The sequence below is a fragment of the Pygocentrus nattereri genome, chromosome 11 (assembly GCF_015220715.1).
Source record: "Pygocentrus nattereri isolate fPygNat1 chromosome 11, fPygNat1.pri, whole genome shotgun sequence".
Classification (NCBI taxonomy): Eukaryota; Metazoa; Chordata; class Actinopteri; order Characiformes; family Serrasalmidae; genus Pygocentrus; species Pygocentrus nattereri.
Genome location: NC_051221.1, coordinates 24,497,721 through 24,512,060, shown reverse-complemented (window position 1 = coordinate 24,512,060; position 14,340 = coordinate 24,497,721). Strand labels below are relative to the sequence as shown.

At 36.8% G+C, this 14,340-nt stretch overlaps 2 protein-coding genes across 6 annotated transcripts in view; one reads left to right on the top strand and one right to left on the bottom strand.

Annotated features, from left to right (window-relative positions):
- Positions 1–1,163: 1,163 nt before the first annotated feature.
- On the top strand, positions 1,164–11,835 carry spi1a (Spi-1 proto-oncogene a). Its single transcript, XM_017722854.2, has 5 exons — positions 1,164–1,411; positions 1,677–1,767; positions 4,293–4,465; positions 6,917–7,073; positions 10,357–11,835. The coding sequence occupies exons 1-5, from the start codon at positions 1,310–1,312 to the stop codon at positions 10,665–10,667; spliced, it is 834 nt and encodes a 277-aa protein (XP_017578343.1). The 5' UTR covers positions 1,164–1,309; the 3' UTR covers positions 10,668–11,835.
- Positions 11,683–14,340, bottom strand: part of clpxb (caseinolytic mitochondrial matrix peptidase chaperone subunit Xb) — a 21,837-nt gene continuing 19,179 nt past the window's right edge. For all 5 annotated transcript variants that reach the window (XM_037542613.1, XM_037542617.1, XM_037542615.1 and 2 more), the window contains one exon: positions 11,683–12,875. In XM_037542613.1, coding sequence (XP_037398510.1) covers positions 12,785–12,875 — 91 coding nt within the window. In that variant the 3' untranslated portion in view covers positions 11,683–12,784. The remainder of the gene's footprint in view (positions 12,876–14,340) is intronic.

Below are 14,340 nucleotides of genomic sequence, written 5' to 3'. Positions count from 1 at the left end.
GACTTTCCTTCCTTAAGCAACTAGATTATTGTGTATCAAATCTGCTCAGCAATATCTCACTTAATGGCTGTTTTGACTGGAAATTTAAAAAATGAGTGGTGGCCTCTGTTTTTTGCACAGTACTGTATGGTGTTATGGATGATGTGTAGTCCACCCCTGTCCAGGGAAAAAAGGGAAAATGCCAGCTGGTTCTGATTTGTCTAAAGTATTGACAATTTATACAGTGACACTTTGTTTCATTATCTAACATTTGAATGTTTTTAATGTAATGTTGATTTTAAGATCCTCCATGTGAACGAAGGACTAAATTTAATATGTTAAATCTAAACTTTTTTTTATCCAGTTTGTTTGATTTGAGTCCATTTTTTTTTTTACAAATGGCATACATTTACAGATGTGAGTAATATTAATGCTGTAGGACATGATTCATGTAAACATATGACCAAAATAATGCTGGAAACACCAAACAGATTCAGTTTATGAAAACCCCGTTACGGACTGCTCTTATGTGTGCTGCAACAGTAGCTGCTTCCTCAAAATGTCTGACAACAGTGCAGTGCTTTGATTAAAAAAAGGAACAAGACTCTCTTGGAACTTCACTTTGGGTTAACCCTAATGTTTATGAGACACATCAGCTAACACAAAGCACTGTCACTAACTGTGAAAATTTCCCTTGAATAGCTTGGGTTAGTAAGTTCTTTTGTATGTAAAAGCTGAAATGTTTGCCTTTTTCAAGAGCTCATATTTTCAAAAGCGAGCACTATAAATAGAAATATGGACAATTAAACTTCAATTTTGCTTCATTCTTATAAACTTTACACTTAACACCCACAATCTAGTTTGACATTTCTAACTATTTGAAGTAATCATTTATCCATACTGACTTAACAAAGATCTAAGAACCTTTGTGAAAAAGATGCATTTAATAAAAGTTCTAGTTAACCTTTCAAAGGTTTGTTAAATATACAGTAAATGTCAGTATTGCTTTGCTAAATCCTGATGATTATCTATCACTAATAATAAATCAAAATCAAGGTTTTAGTAAAGCTTTAAAAAGAAGAGGATTGACTGCTATGAACTGACAAGAGTAACCCATGAAATGCGATGAGTCATAGGCTACATCTGACCTATCAGAATGAGGAACTCACTGTGGAGTCAGTCAGGAACAATAAAATACAGACCGTCAGAGGGATTTGTGGCCATTTCGTTTTCTTTTCTGTATAAGCAGCATAACTGGAGGAAGAGTGCTTTTAAAACATACGCATAAAAAAGGATAAAAGGATAAAGATCTTGAGAAGTTGCTCTGTTTATGCAATGTTCTCTGAGTAACTGGAAAACAGAGATAAGTGCAGCGGGCAGTGCATGTCTGAGAAGTCCATCTTACAGAATGGAGGGCTGTGTCATTTCACCTGTAAGTACATTTTCTTTGTGATAAGTACCATTTAAATCTGCCTGCAGTATTTATTTACAGTAAAAACAACTGTGGGCAAATGTGAGTATTGATTATTTAGTAGATCATTTTACTGACCATGTTTGTAATGACCTAAAATTAAATTTAAGCAAAAGAAAAGAGAATAAAGGTAATCTAGTAAGTTTTTTTATATCAAACTGCTCCCTGTGCTGTTCTAACTTTCCTTTTTTTTTTTTTTTGAATGCTTCTTTCTCCTCAAACTCAGTCATCAGAAGAGATGATTGCGTATGATCAAGTTTGTCGGCCACCATATGACTTTTATCCGTACCTGTCCAGTGATCCAGATGGTCATTTTGGTGAGTTATTAAAAATATTATAATAATATTAATAATTAATCATTGAAAATAATAATGATATTGATTGTAATGTATTGTACTGCACTTGTGTATTGTATTTTATTATATTGTATTGCACTGTTCTGTGTTCAACTCTGTTCCTTTTTCTCTGGGTATTTACAGTGACTTTTTGCTTCTAGCAGTGTCTAAGCTCAGGACTAGCTTTCTCTCTAACCTATTGGTAACTAGCAAAGATACTTTCTTTAGATAGACAAAGCACTTCTTGTAAGTCGCTCTGGATAAGAGCGTCTGTTAAATGCTGTAAAATTCCATTCAATTTTTTCTGGCATTAGAATAGTATTTTGGCCTCAGACACATTGTTTTAAATAGCTCTTTATGGAATATAATGATTATGATCAACTTTCAGACAAGCAAAATATTTATCAGAACATTTTGTTGAGATATTTGATGCCAAGCCTATTATAAAAATGTGGAAATGTCAAATATTAATTGGAAAGCAAATAAGTCTAGTTAACTGTATACACTCCCAGGCTTCTTACATATTTATTATTTAGTAATTACATGGAAAACAATGCAAACTATATGAGTTACTCTTAAGGTGTAGTGTATAATAAAAGTTTGGGATTGCTGGCATGGACCTTTAAGAGGTTATGGGCTTCATGCCAAATGAAAGCAGACTGACCTGATGGCTCATATTAAAAACACACATTAAAGCTGCCTAGTACTAATGACACTGGACTATTGTCATACCGCCATTTACAGTGGATGCCACTCCTTTTCATGCACTTTGGGAAGTCTGACCACACTCCTTCCTGTTTACGAGAAGATAAAGACTACCACCTGCATTAAAATGATCACATAGACACTGTGGAGCAAGAACTCACAGTCACAGAAATGACTGACTGGGGTGAATTTAAAGACTTTTCCAGTGATCAACATGAATACACAGAGATGATCACATCATGAGTCAACAGCTACTATGTGCTTCTGCCAGGATGATATGGATGTACACCAATGGGATGGAAGACCTTTCTACTGCCTTCAAATAAGATGATGGAGAACTATAGGACCCATGTTTTGTATTTTTCTTATTTATTTTTCACTTAAGGCATTTGTGTTGGTTGATGCACCAAAACCAGCCCTCATTCATTTTGCATTACCATTGCATCTTTGTCCCTTAGACTGATATATGAGTTTCAAAGTGTAGAAGAAAGTCTACTGATTTGCTGCTGTGCCTTTTTTCCTTATTCAAAAAGCAGCAATCTATACCTGTTAAATTAAACTGTTAAATTTGAATTTAAAAAAAAAATACCTTCATGCTACTCTTTTTGGAGGCTGATGATGCATTTGCAGCATAAAATCATGTCATTTTCCCTCATATCTTCTGCTCCAATAATTCTGTTAAGACCATCTTCTATTACAATGCTCCTTGTCACATCCACATGAATGTTGTCCAGCTAAATGGATGTGGACTGACTGTGCTTGCTGGGGAATGAATGATACATTTTACAACTTTGACCATGTTTATGTAGTATGTTGAAGTCGTTTATTTAAAGAAAAACGCAAAGATTTTATCACTGCATGCAGCAAGACAGCACCATCATTTCCTCCACTTATGCATCCCCAGCAGGTCAGCTGAGCACTAGGATCAGAAACAAGAACAAGTAACCTACAGGCTTTGGCTGTGGTTGTCCATTTATCCTCACAGCTTGTGTGGAGCAGTTTTTGCTGGTGAAAATGAGCATGTTTAAACTCTCACTGTGCCCGTTGGACTTATCAGAGCGATCCAAAAAACTGGATGGGGTCAGTGCCTATGTGAGAATGCTGTTTATTTGTCACAGCTTAGCATTGAACACCAACTACGCTGGCTCTAAAACTCAGAAATCTGCATTTATTTGCTTCTACTTGCAGCTGGATATTGGATTTCCTGATGAACAAATTTTAGGTGGTGAAATTTAGCATCTACAATGATATAAACACAGGAACATCTCACCAAATGAAAACTGTTATCCTTAATCTCTCACAAACGGTCAACCATGTATGGCAGCATCTACACTAACTTTACAAAGGACACCAAATTTATAGTATAAAATACTACAGTAAATGACAGAATTGGGCTAGAGGATTGTGGGTGTGGCACAGAGTATTACAGGATGAGGCCTACTGTCAGTCACTGAGAGATTCACCATTTCCACAAGAATAAAATACATTACATTTTACTTACTGCCAAAAGTAAACAAACTTGAAAGACAAATTTATTTTTTATTATTTTATTTATTATTTTTTATTTTTTCATTTATTTATGTTCACAGTGTGTGTGTGTGTGTGTGTGTGTGTGTGTGTGTGTGTGTGTGTGTGTGTGTGCTCATCACTGCAAAATCCCCAGTGTTGAATGAACACCTACAAGTTTCACAGAATTCCAGATAGACACAAACATTTTAAGACTAAATTCAACACTGGGGACTTTGCTATGTACTCTTCTTTACTATAGATGACAATCTTTCTCTCTCTTTCTGGCTATCTAGAGAGTAGCTGGGACTACCACACTGTTCATGCTCACCAGAGTGAGCTGGAGGTCCCTCAGAGTAATTACTTAACAGAACTGCATCCTGCCCCACATTGCTGTGTTGGTCTGGAGTCATACCACCCCACTCTGGATTCAGGCCTAGGGCCACTTCTGCCTGGGGTTCCTCCTCAGGTCTGTAGTCTTACATTCATTATCTAAATAGGGTTAAATTAATAGTTTATCAAATTGCTCATCGCCCCAAAAGCAGAAATTCGGCCAAGGCGTTTGCGCTCTGAAGTTTGCTTTAGTTTTACATTGGATCAGCGAGGCTACTGTAGCTAATGTAGTAATAGAGGATTATAGGATTATATGTAGTAATAGAGCATTATGTAAAGTGCATGCCTAAATCATCACACACTTGCCCCAAACCAGACATGTCTACATATTGTGTAAAATTGATTTTGACTGTGCAGCTGTTTTAATACAACTATATGAGTTATTAATATATTAACATATATTAATTATGTATCAATATTTAGAAATTACATATCCATGTTAAGAAAGTTATAATGAACAGAAAAGTAAATGCCAACACATTTAAATTGCTGATCATTGTGGCACTGATATTTCATCCACTGTAACTGATTTATGCTAGTTATTAAATTTCATTAAATTTATGAAATTAATGTCATGAATATAAATAAATTCAGTGGTATGCAAAATGCAGTGATCAAATTACATTTTGTAAATTTTATTAGTGAAAATAAGTTAAAATCAGTCCTGCACATTTTATTTTACAATTACTTTTTATTTGCTGAATTTCATATATTGGGAAAGAAGTAAAACATGAATTGTGGCCTGTGCCAAAGTTATGGCACATTGATTTTTTTATTATGGTACATTTTATGTTGCTTTTTAGCATAAATAACATAATCTTGTATCTTCATAATGGTAACTTCACCAGAGAAGGAACATTTTAAATATTAATTAGTAATGGAAGTTCATGTAATATGACTTTTGTCATTTTGTAATTTCTATTGGTCCGTTGATTATGAAATGTTGACATGATGCAAAGGGGTAACTGGAGTTTTCAAACAATGTAAATAAGTGTTTAAAAAAGGCGTTTGGATGACAGCAACTATATCCAGTGTTGCATGATGGTAATAAATCAGTGACAGCAGCGTGAACAGCATGTCTATAGTGATGAGCTGTGAGCAGGATGTGACAGGAGGCCTCTGCTCTAAAAAACTCTCAAACACTGCAGACATTCAGACTGATTGCTCAACGCTGTGTTTTCCTGACTGAGGACTGTGGCCACTGCAGTGGCTCAATCAGGGACACATAGCAGACCAACTCTACACACAACACACCCACACACACAACCCACGCACACACACACACACACACACACACACGCACACACACACACACACACACGCACACACGCGCACACACACAGGTATTGTCTGAAGCAGGATAATTAAAATATGATGGTTTAGGCAGACAATCACAGAAAATCAAACTCTGTAGAGCAGACATTATTTATTCACACAACAGAATGATGGAAATGAAAATCTCTACATAGAAACACAATAGAAAAGATGGTTCTACATGGTTCTTTGCATAGTGAAAGTATTCTTCAGATTCATGAAAAATGTGTTGCACATTGTTCTTTATATTGTTCAGCATAGACTGTTACAATGTCAAGATTCTACATGGAGCCCTTTTCAAAAATAGTCTATATAGAACAGTATACAACACATTCTCCATCAGTCTGAAGAACAGTTTCACCATACAAACCATTTAAGCATGCAAATTGTTCTTTGAGTGTTCATGGCATATAAAACACTGCCTTCTCTGAAGAAGCCCTGAAAAACCATCTCTTTAAGAGTGCAAGAAAAAAAACTTTTAACCACATTGGAAAAGACTTGATGTAGCTTATAGATTTAATCAATGGAAAACCAAAGCATCACAGAATACTAAAACTGTTGTACTGCTTTATTTTGGGTACAACAGAAAATAGAAAAATGGAATTTAGAATTAGAACTGAAATGTAATAGTTAAAATATACAGATTTTATGTTAAGGTGATCTAGTCCTTGCATTTGTGCAAAATAACAAGCTGTCATATTCTTTTGCATCTTTTTTTGTTGACCCATAGCTTTTGTAAACAGTTCCTCTTTCATTTTAAAGTAACTCTGTGGTTTCCAAGTATGCTGTTTCAGGATTCTGTTCTCTTAGAATTTTTTTTTAATCAAAGTAGGATGAACAGTGGTCAGACGTAAAACTGAAACTCTAAACAAAAATAGCTGCCATAATCAGATTCCCATGATGTCAGAAAAGCTAGATAAAATCGCTTCATCAAACTAATGTGAATGGGAAATGTGAGAAATGTCTTAAAAGTCTTCTTCTAACATCCTACAAGCTTGTTACACAATAATTACATGGTCTACAATGCAAACAGGATGGGTTATTCTTTAGTTATAGAAATGTGTAATAAACATTTGGGTCTGTCAGAGGGTCCTGGCTGCTTAAGGGATTACTGAATACTTACAATGTGTGTGTATAAAGAAAAAAATCTGAAAGATAAAATCTATTTTGTTTGATTATTGAAGCAAAGTGTCTGACGAATATTGGTCTACAGTTTGCGTACGTCTCTCACCCGCTGTACCAGCGCTCCACTCCTGGCCACTGCAGCACAGACGATGAGGATGCAGTGGGACGCAGCCCGCCCTTTGAGGTGTCTGAGGGGGAAGAGGACCATGAGGATCAGCACGCAAGCACCTCCAGCACCATGACAGGTTAGTAATGAATGTGCTCAGTAGTGTGGTTCAGCATCTTCATCAGCAATCACAAAAAACACATTTAAAAACAATGGTGAACCTGCTTTAACAGCCCTGAACCTAGTTTACCAAAAGTTCAGTGTTAAAACTGTTGAGATGAATTCTGAATATACCTTTGAATAGCTTCTTTGAATAGCTGAATAGTTTCAGCACAATATTATTAAGATCTGTGTCATTATGCTCTTAGAAACGTTGCAGTTGTTCAGACCTTTGTTTCACTAATTAGTTCTAAAACATATCTAAGAAGCAAAGGGCAGCAGATTCAAAGAACCTTTTTTTGCATGGGATTCATTTATGTATCATATGCACTGATTTAGGACACACAAATAATGCTATTCTACAGATATGAAAGAAATCAAGTGTGCAGAGAATGTTAACCAGTCTTCATTGCTAAAAATGTTCTCTGTTCAGACTACTCAAGTCAGTAGCCCTCTGAAACTGCTTCTACTCAAGTGAGTCAAGCTGCTACTCCTACTATAAGTTAATCCAGGATGAGGACAGTATACTTAGATTTGACCACATCGATGTTTATATTTACTCTAGGAATTTGTTATTCTCCAGATAAGAAGTGATATCATAAGGTGGTAACCCACTTTAGCCCACTATCCTCTGCTTACATAGGGAGATAGTCCACATTCTAGTAGAATGCAGTGCTGTGTGCTTGAACCCCTTAAATCCCTTAAGCCACCGGCAGGCCCAAAATTTTACTACACACTTCTGTAACCTAAGAATAGCGCAGCCAGTTTGCATTGAAGTTCCTGTGGTTACTGAATAATAAACCTTAGTACGTATTAAGACTGGGATTTTAAGGGATTACACATCATTAGTTATGGGGATAAAAAAAAAAAATGACAGACAGGCAGTATGTGACTGACCAGTGTCTATGGATGACCTCACCATAATCAATAATCAATAACAGAATGATAGCCTCTATAAGTTTATACTTGCAAGATCAGGGTAAACAGGCCTTATTTCTGTTTAATAACCTAAAGAAAAGTACTTTTTTTACTTTTAAGTACTTTTTTAAAAGTACTTAATTTGTCATCATACCAAATACTAATAATAGTCTTGTTCAATATACAGTGGTGCTTGAAAGTTTTTGAACCCTTTAGAATTTTCTATATTTCTGCATAAGTATGACCCAAAACATCATCAGATTTTCACACAAGTCCTAAAAGTAGAGAACCCAGTTAAACAAATGACACAAAAATATCATACTTGGTCATTTGTTTATTGAGGAAAATGATCCAATATTACATATTTGTGAGTGGCAAAAGTATGTGAACCTTTGTTTTCAGTATCTGGTGTGACCTCCATGTGCAGCAATAACTGCAACTAAACATTTCCGGTAACTGTAGATCAGTCCTGCACACTGGCTTGGAGGAATTTTAGCCCATTCCTCCATACAGAACAACTCTGGGATGTTGGTGGGTTTCCTCACATTAACTGCCCGCTTCAGGTCCTTCCACAACATTTTGATGGGATTAAGGTCAGGACTTTGACTTGGCCATTCCAAAACATTAACTTTATTCTTCTTTAACCATTCTTTGGTAGAACGACTTGTGTGCTTAGGGTTGTTGTCTTGCTGCATGACCCACCTTCTCTTGAGATTCAGTTCATGAACAGATGTCCTGACGTTTTCCTTTAGAATTCTCTGATATAATTTAGAATTCATTGTTCCATTAATGATGGCAAGCCATTCTGGCCCAGATGCAGCAAAACAAAACTTATGAGCATCAACAACTCTTTTTCTGAAGTCCTCAAAAATCTCCTTTGTTTGCACCATGATACACTTCCATAAACATGTGTTGTGAAGAGCAGACTTTGATAGATCTCTGTTCTGTAAATTAAACAGGGTGCCCACTAAGACCTGATTGTCATCCCATTGATTGAAAACACCTGACTCTAATTTTACCTTCAAATTAACTGCTAATCCTACAGGTTCACATACTTTTGCCACTCACAGAAATGTTACATTAGATCATTTTCCTCAATAAACAAATAACCAAATATAGTATTTTTGTGTCACTTGTTTAACTGGGTTCTCTTTATCTTCTTTTAGTACATGTGTGAAAATCATGTGTTGGGTCATATTTATGCAGAAAATTCTAAAGGGTTCACGAACTTTCAAGCACCACTGTACGTTCCATCTAAAGGAATAGTCATCATATTGGAAAGGTCAGATGAGATCATCTTTATTTGGAAGACAACACTCTCTGAAATCTGTTGAAAGTGAAGTATACGTACACTGTAAATGATATCTTGGTGAAATCAACAACTCCAGTCAATACATCTAATATTGTACTTGTTTAAAGACATTTTTAAAGGAAATAATCTCACATTATTGACGCTGACGCTTGTATGTAATAAAATTGTCAATATAGTGAGATGATGTTGAAGTAAAATAATCTTATTCTCAGATAACATCTCAAAATGAGAAATACTAGATAGATCACCTAGATTTAAGATGACCTCACTTGCCAAAATACCATTTTCTGCAGTGTCTGATGCAGTTGACTCTACCAGGCCCAGAATGATTTTCACAAATGTATATGTGGCAGAGACATGGATGTAAAAATGACAATGAGCAAAATGAGTATTAATGACAAAATAATTTTACTAACACAATGCAAAACTGCCAAATTAATGAGCAATGTAATGTTTTACCTCACTGAAAAACTGATTTGTCATAATTCAGCTTTTGCTTGTCTTTATAAAGGGTGCCAGTAAATCTGGGGGGCACTGTAGGTATTTCCTGTGGCTCCTGAAAACAATAGGTGATAATAACATGGGAGATTCATTGGGGAATTCAGAGGGACCACTCAGCCAGTGTTTCCCCACCTGCATCAACGAAACACAAATGTCCTGGAAGTTTTCTGCACAACTCTGTATCTTCACAAGAGCTTTGAAGACATTTGATGGTTCCTTCCTTTCTGGATTCCCCCTTGTTGTCTTCCATTCAGATTTCCAGGTTTACAAATTATTTACTTGTGGCCTTTTGTGTTTTTATATTGCGCAGGGCCATGGTAATGAAAGAATATGGTTCACAAGCGAGGTGATAAGAGGACCGCAAGGCAAAAAACTTAATTAAAATTATGCAGTAGCTCTCAATGTTTATTTTCAAAACAATAAGCAAATTTCATTGCATAAGCATAACATGGATGAACTGCACCATACAGGAGAAAAGAATTATATCTCTGTAGCAATCAGTGTCTTCAGTCTTTTTATTTTGATCCTCCAGGCAACAAAAGAAAAATGCGCCTCTATCAGTTCCTCTTGGAACTACTAAGAGATGGGGATATGAAAGACTGCATTTGGTGGGTGGACAGAGAGAGAGGCACCTTTCAGTTCTCTTCCAAACACAAGGAGGCTCTAGCCAGCCGCTGGGGGATGCAGAAGGGCAACCGGAAAAGAATGACCTACCAGAAGATGGCCAGGGCCCTACGCAACTACGGCAAGACGGGAGAGGTCAAAAAGGTCAAGAAGAAACTGACATACCAGTTCAGCAGTGAGGTGCTGAGGAGGATGTCAGCAGAGAGGAAGTATCACTAAGAGAAAGAAAGGATTGCCACTGCACTGGGCTGCAAAACGTCTGCAGAACATCAAGGTCTATTTTCCTCTATAGTTTGTCTCAGGGACTCCACACTAGATAAATACTTCTAGGACTATTTTTAAGGAAAATATATATATATATATATATTATTTTGTTTTCTCATGTACAGAAAGCTGGAGCTTATAAAATATGAGAAAAAAAAATGCTTGACAGACTTAAGCTTCATAAATTGTTTCATAACTCTACAGAAGTTTATCTTATCCCTAAAGGAAGAATTAGGAGTACACTGGTTTGACTTAAAATGTCTCTGTATTAATTGGAGCACCTGGAGATCTAACTTCCTGCTTTTGTCAACTTGCTGTTTGTACATTTACAATTTAATGTACTTATTAAACAATTGGTTAATAGTTCTTATGACAGACGCAGTGCAAAGTAATGTTATTTTGTTAATTAAGATAAAGTGTTCAGTGAAATCTTAAAGTAAGAGGTGTCCAATCTTATGCACAAAAGGCAAATGGTGCTGCAGGTTTTCCAATCAAGCAGGAGCTCACCTGATTCCACTAGTTTAATCAACCAACTGATCAGGGGTGCGCCTGCTGTTTTAGAAAGAAAACATAACACACCTGTTTTAAGTGATACATATGCTCAAATAAACAATCATAGACCATAATATCGCTAACCCTGGGTGATATTGGTGAGCTTGGTCATTTGATCTTACTCACTAAAAGGAGGCAGAATTACCATCAAAAGCTACAACACAAACCTAAAAAATCTTCATCAACTTGGTAAGAGCCCCCTGAAAAAAAAAGGCTGATGCCAGTGTGGCAGATGGAACCAGACAGGAAGGTAGATCTCCAGGAAGCAGGGGGGTGACCGCTAGATTGGAGAACTTGTTGTGTACTGCCCCCTATATGTTTAACATGTATACTGCACACAGAAGTCCAGTACATTTTCACTCTTGAATCTCTGTGTGAGAAAAGGTTCTTGGATGTTCAGTGATAACAGGGAAAAAAGTTAGAGACATAGCTTTTTATTTATGTTTTAAACAAATACAACTATACATCTTTGAGAATCTAAACTTAATGGCTTTTGTGGTGGTTTGTTGACGTTTGATTTTTAAAAATTTCACTAAAAGAATAAAGTAAAACTGAAATGAGCAAGGTGAAAGTAATCTCAGTGTGATCTTGATTAAAACACTACTGCTGTGCGTCACAGACTACAGTGTACTCACGTGTGCGTGTGCGCATATGCAGGTTGTATTTCTAAACCACAAGCAGTACGGAGATTGACTAACCCTCACGAGATAATCCAGTCCAGAGTGCCTCAGGTATGATACAAACAGAACACACAGTGCATCTAGTATGGAGACAGGTGTTTGTAACATATTTGGGAAAAAGGTTTGATATGTTAAACCTCTTTCTGTTCCTGTGCTTTCAAGGATTTTAAAATCACAATCATTCATATGGGTTTCCTTGGTTAAATTATAGGTAGTTTAAAAATAAATCTAGAGCAGCTTCACATTTTACACTGCATTTGTATAAATCAATAGCATGGTTAAAACAGATGGCTAGAGAAACAGGTTGGCCATGATGGTGGCCTGGAATACCATTATTGAGAAGAGGAAAGCTGGTTGGTGTCATGCACCGAGAAATCTTAACATTCAACATTCCTAGCCATATGCCTTCAAGTGTGTTATATGATCCCATTCAGGGCAATCGTTCCCTTTCCTTCCACTGTGCATTCACAAAAGAAAAACAATCACCCGCAAAATCTTACTATGAACAATATAGAATTATCTGTAGATATATAAAAAGGTTAACAATCCCCAAAGTCTCCAAATAAGCCTTAGTGCCCACTGCACTAGTGTGTGTAGTCTTGCTCAGTACATTTTTTTTCTTCTTTTTACAGGTTAAGGGAACTCTGGGACCAGAAGGTAATTAGAGGGTCTACTAGAGGCTCTTTGTTCAGCTGACATTTAAAAGAGTTAAACGTCCCTGCTTAAGGTCTAGCTGAGGTCCCCTGTCTCTGGGCAGGCCAGAAAAATGGTACTTTTCTCTTCAGAGTGACTCATGTTCCAGAGCCTGGAAAAATCTTGAAATGCTTCACAGTTGCATTATCAGTTGTTGGCAACATCTGCCTGTCTCGGCCAGTTCTCTTCCTCGATGCCAGAGTCATATTCCTCTTCTGTGGTCTCCTTAGCTGGAGCCCTGCATATAACGGACAAACCCACATTATACATGTTTATCTCAAACATTCAACTCAACAGCTCAACGTACTAAGCCTTTTGCCTCACTGTAAATTGGATGCGTTCTGTCCACGTGTGTTATGTACAAAACTGCCGTAGGAGCCTAAGCATGCAGGTAATGGGCAATGCTGCAATGCAAAATGTGCTTCTGTTCCTCACGCATATGTTACATTTGCATCTGATTACATATTTCCCTTGATTTGCTGAAGTTTTCACAACTTTCACAGCCGTGGCGTTGCGTTTTTTTCTTCCTTTTGAAAAAGCCATAAATTGACATTAGATTCTAAAAAGATGTGTTGTTAAAAGACTTCCCTCAAAATAACATGCATCATCAGAATAACATTTTTCCACTTCTATTCCTACTGTGCTTGCAGTCTGTGCTTCACAAACGCTATTTTCTTAGCTGCAAAAAAAACAAAACACTATGACCACTACTTAATTTCTTATTTTTTTACAACTCCATTCCCAAAATGTAAATAAAAACAAAATGCAATGATCTGCAAATCATTTAAATCCTGTATTGCATTAAAAATAGTGCAAAGAGAAAAAATTAAATGTTGAAACTAAGATATTTTACTGTTTTTTGAAAATGTATGCCCATTTTGAATTTGATGCCAGAAACAAGTTTCAAAAACTGGGGATGGGGGCATGTTTACCACTGTGTTTCATCACCTCTTCTTTTCACAACACTCTGTAAATGTTTGGGAACTGAGGAGACCAACTGCTGTATTTTTAAAAGTGAAATGTTTTTCCATTCTCATTTGATACAGGATTTCAGCTGCTCAACAGTTTGGAGTCTTTGCTGTTGTAGTTTTCATTTCATAATACACCCAAGTTTTGACAGGTCTGGACTGCTGCCAGGCCAGTTTAGTGCCTGGACTCGTAATACGGAGCCATACTGTTGTAATACAAGCAGAATTTGGTTTGGCATTGTCTTGCTGAAATAATCAAGGCCTTCCATGAAAAAGACATTGCCTGGATGGCAGCATATGTTGCCAAAACATGTACGTCATTCGGCATTAATGCTGCCTTCACAGATATGCCAGTCACCCATGCCACGTGCACTAATGCAGCCATATACCATCATGAATACTGGCTTTTGAACTGTGCACCGATAACAAGCTGAGTGGTTTTTTCCAAAAAGAATTTCCAATGTTGATCTGTCGGACCACAAGACACTTTCCACTTCCCCTCAGTGCATTTTAAGGGAGCTTATGCCCGGAGAAGGTGGCGGCATTTCTGGATCCTGTTTATGTACAATTTGTTCTTTGTGTTTTAGAGTTTTAATTAGCACTTGTGGATGCAGCAACAAACTGTTTTCACAAACAGTGGTTTTCAGAAGTGCTTCTGAGTCCATGCAGTGATTTCCACTACAAAATTATTCCTGGTTTTAACGCAGTGTCGCCTGAGGGCCCAAAGATCATGGG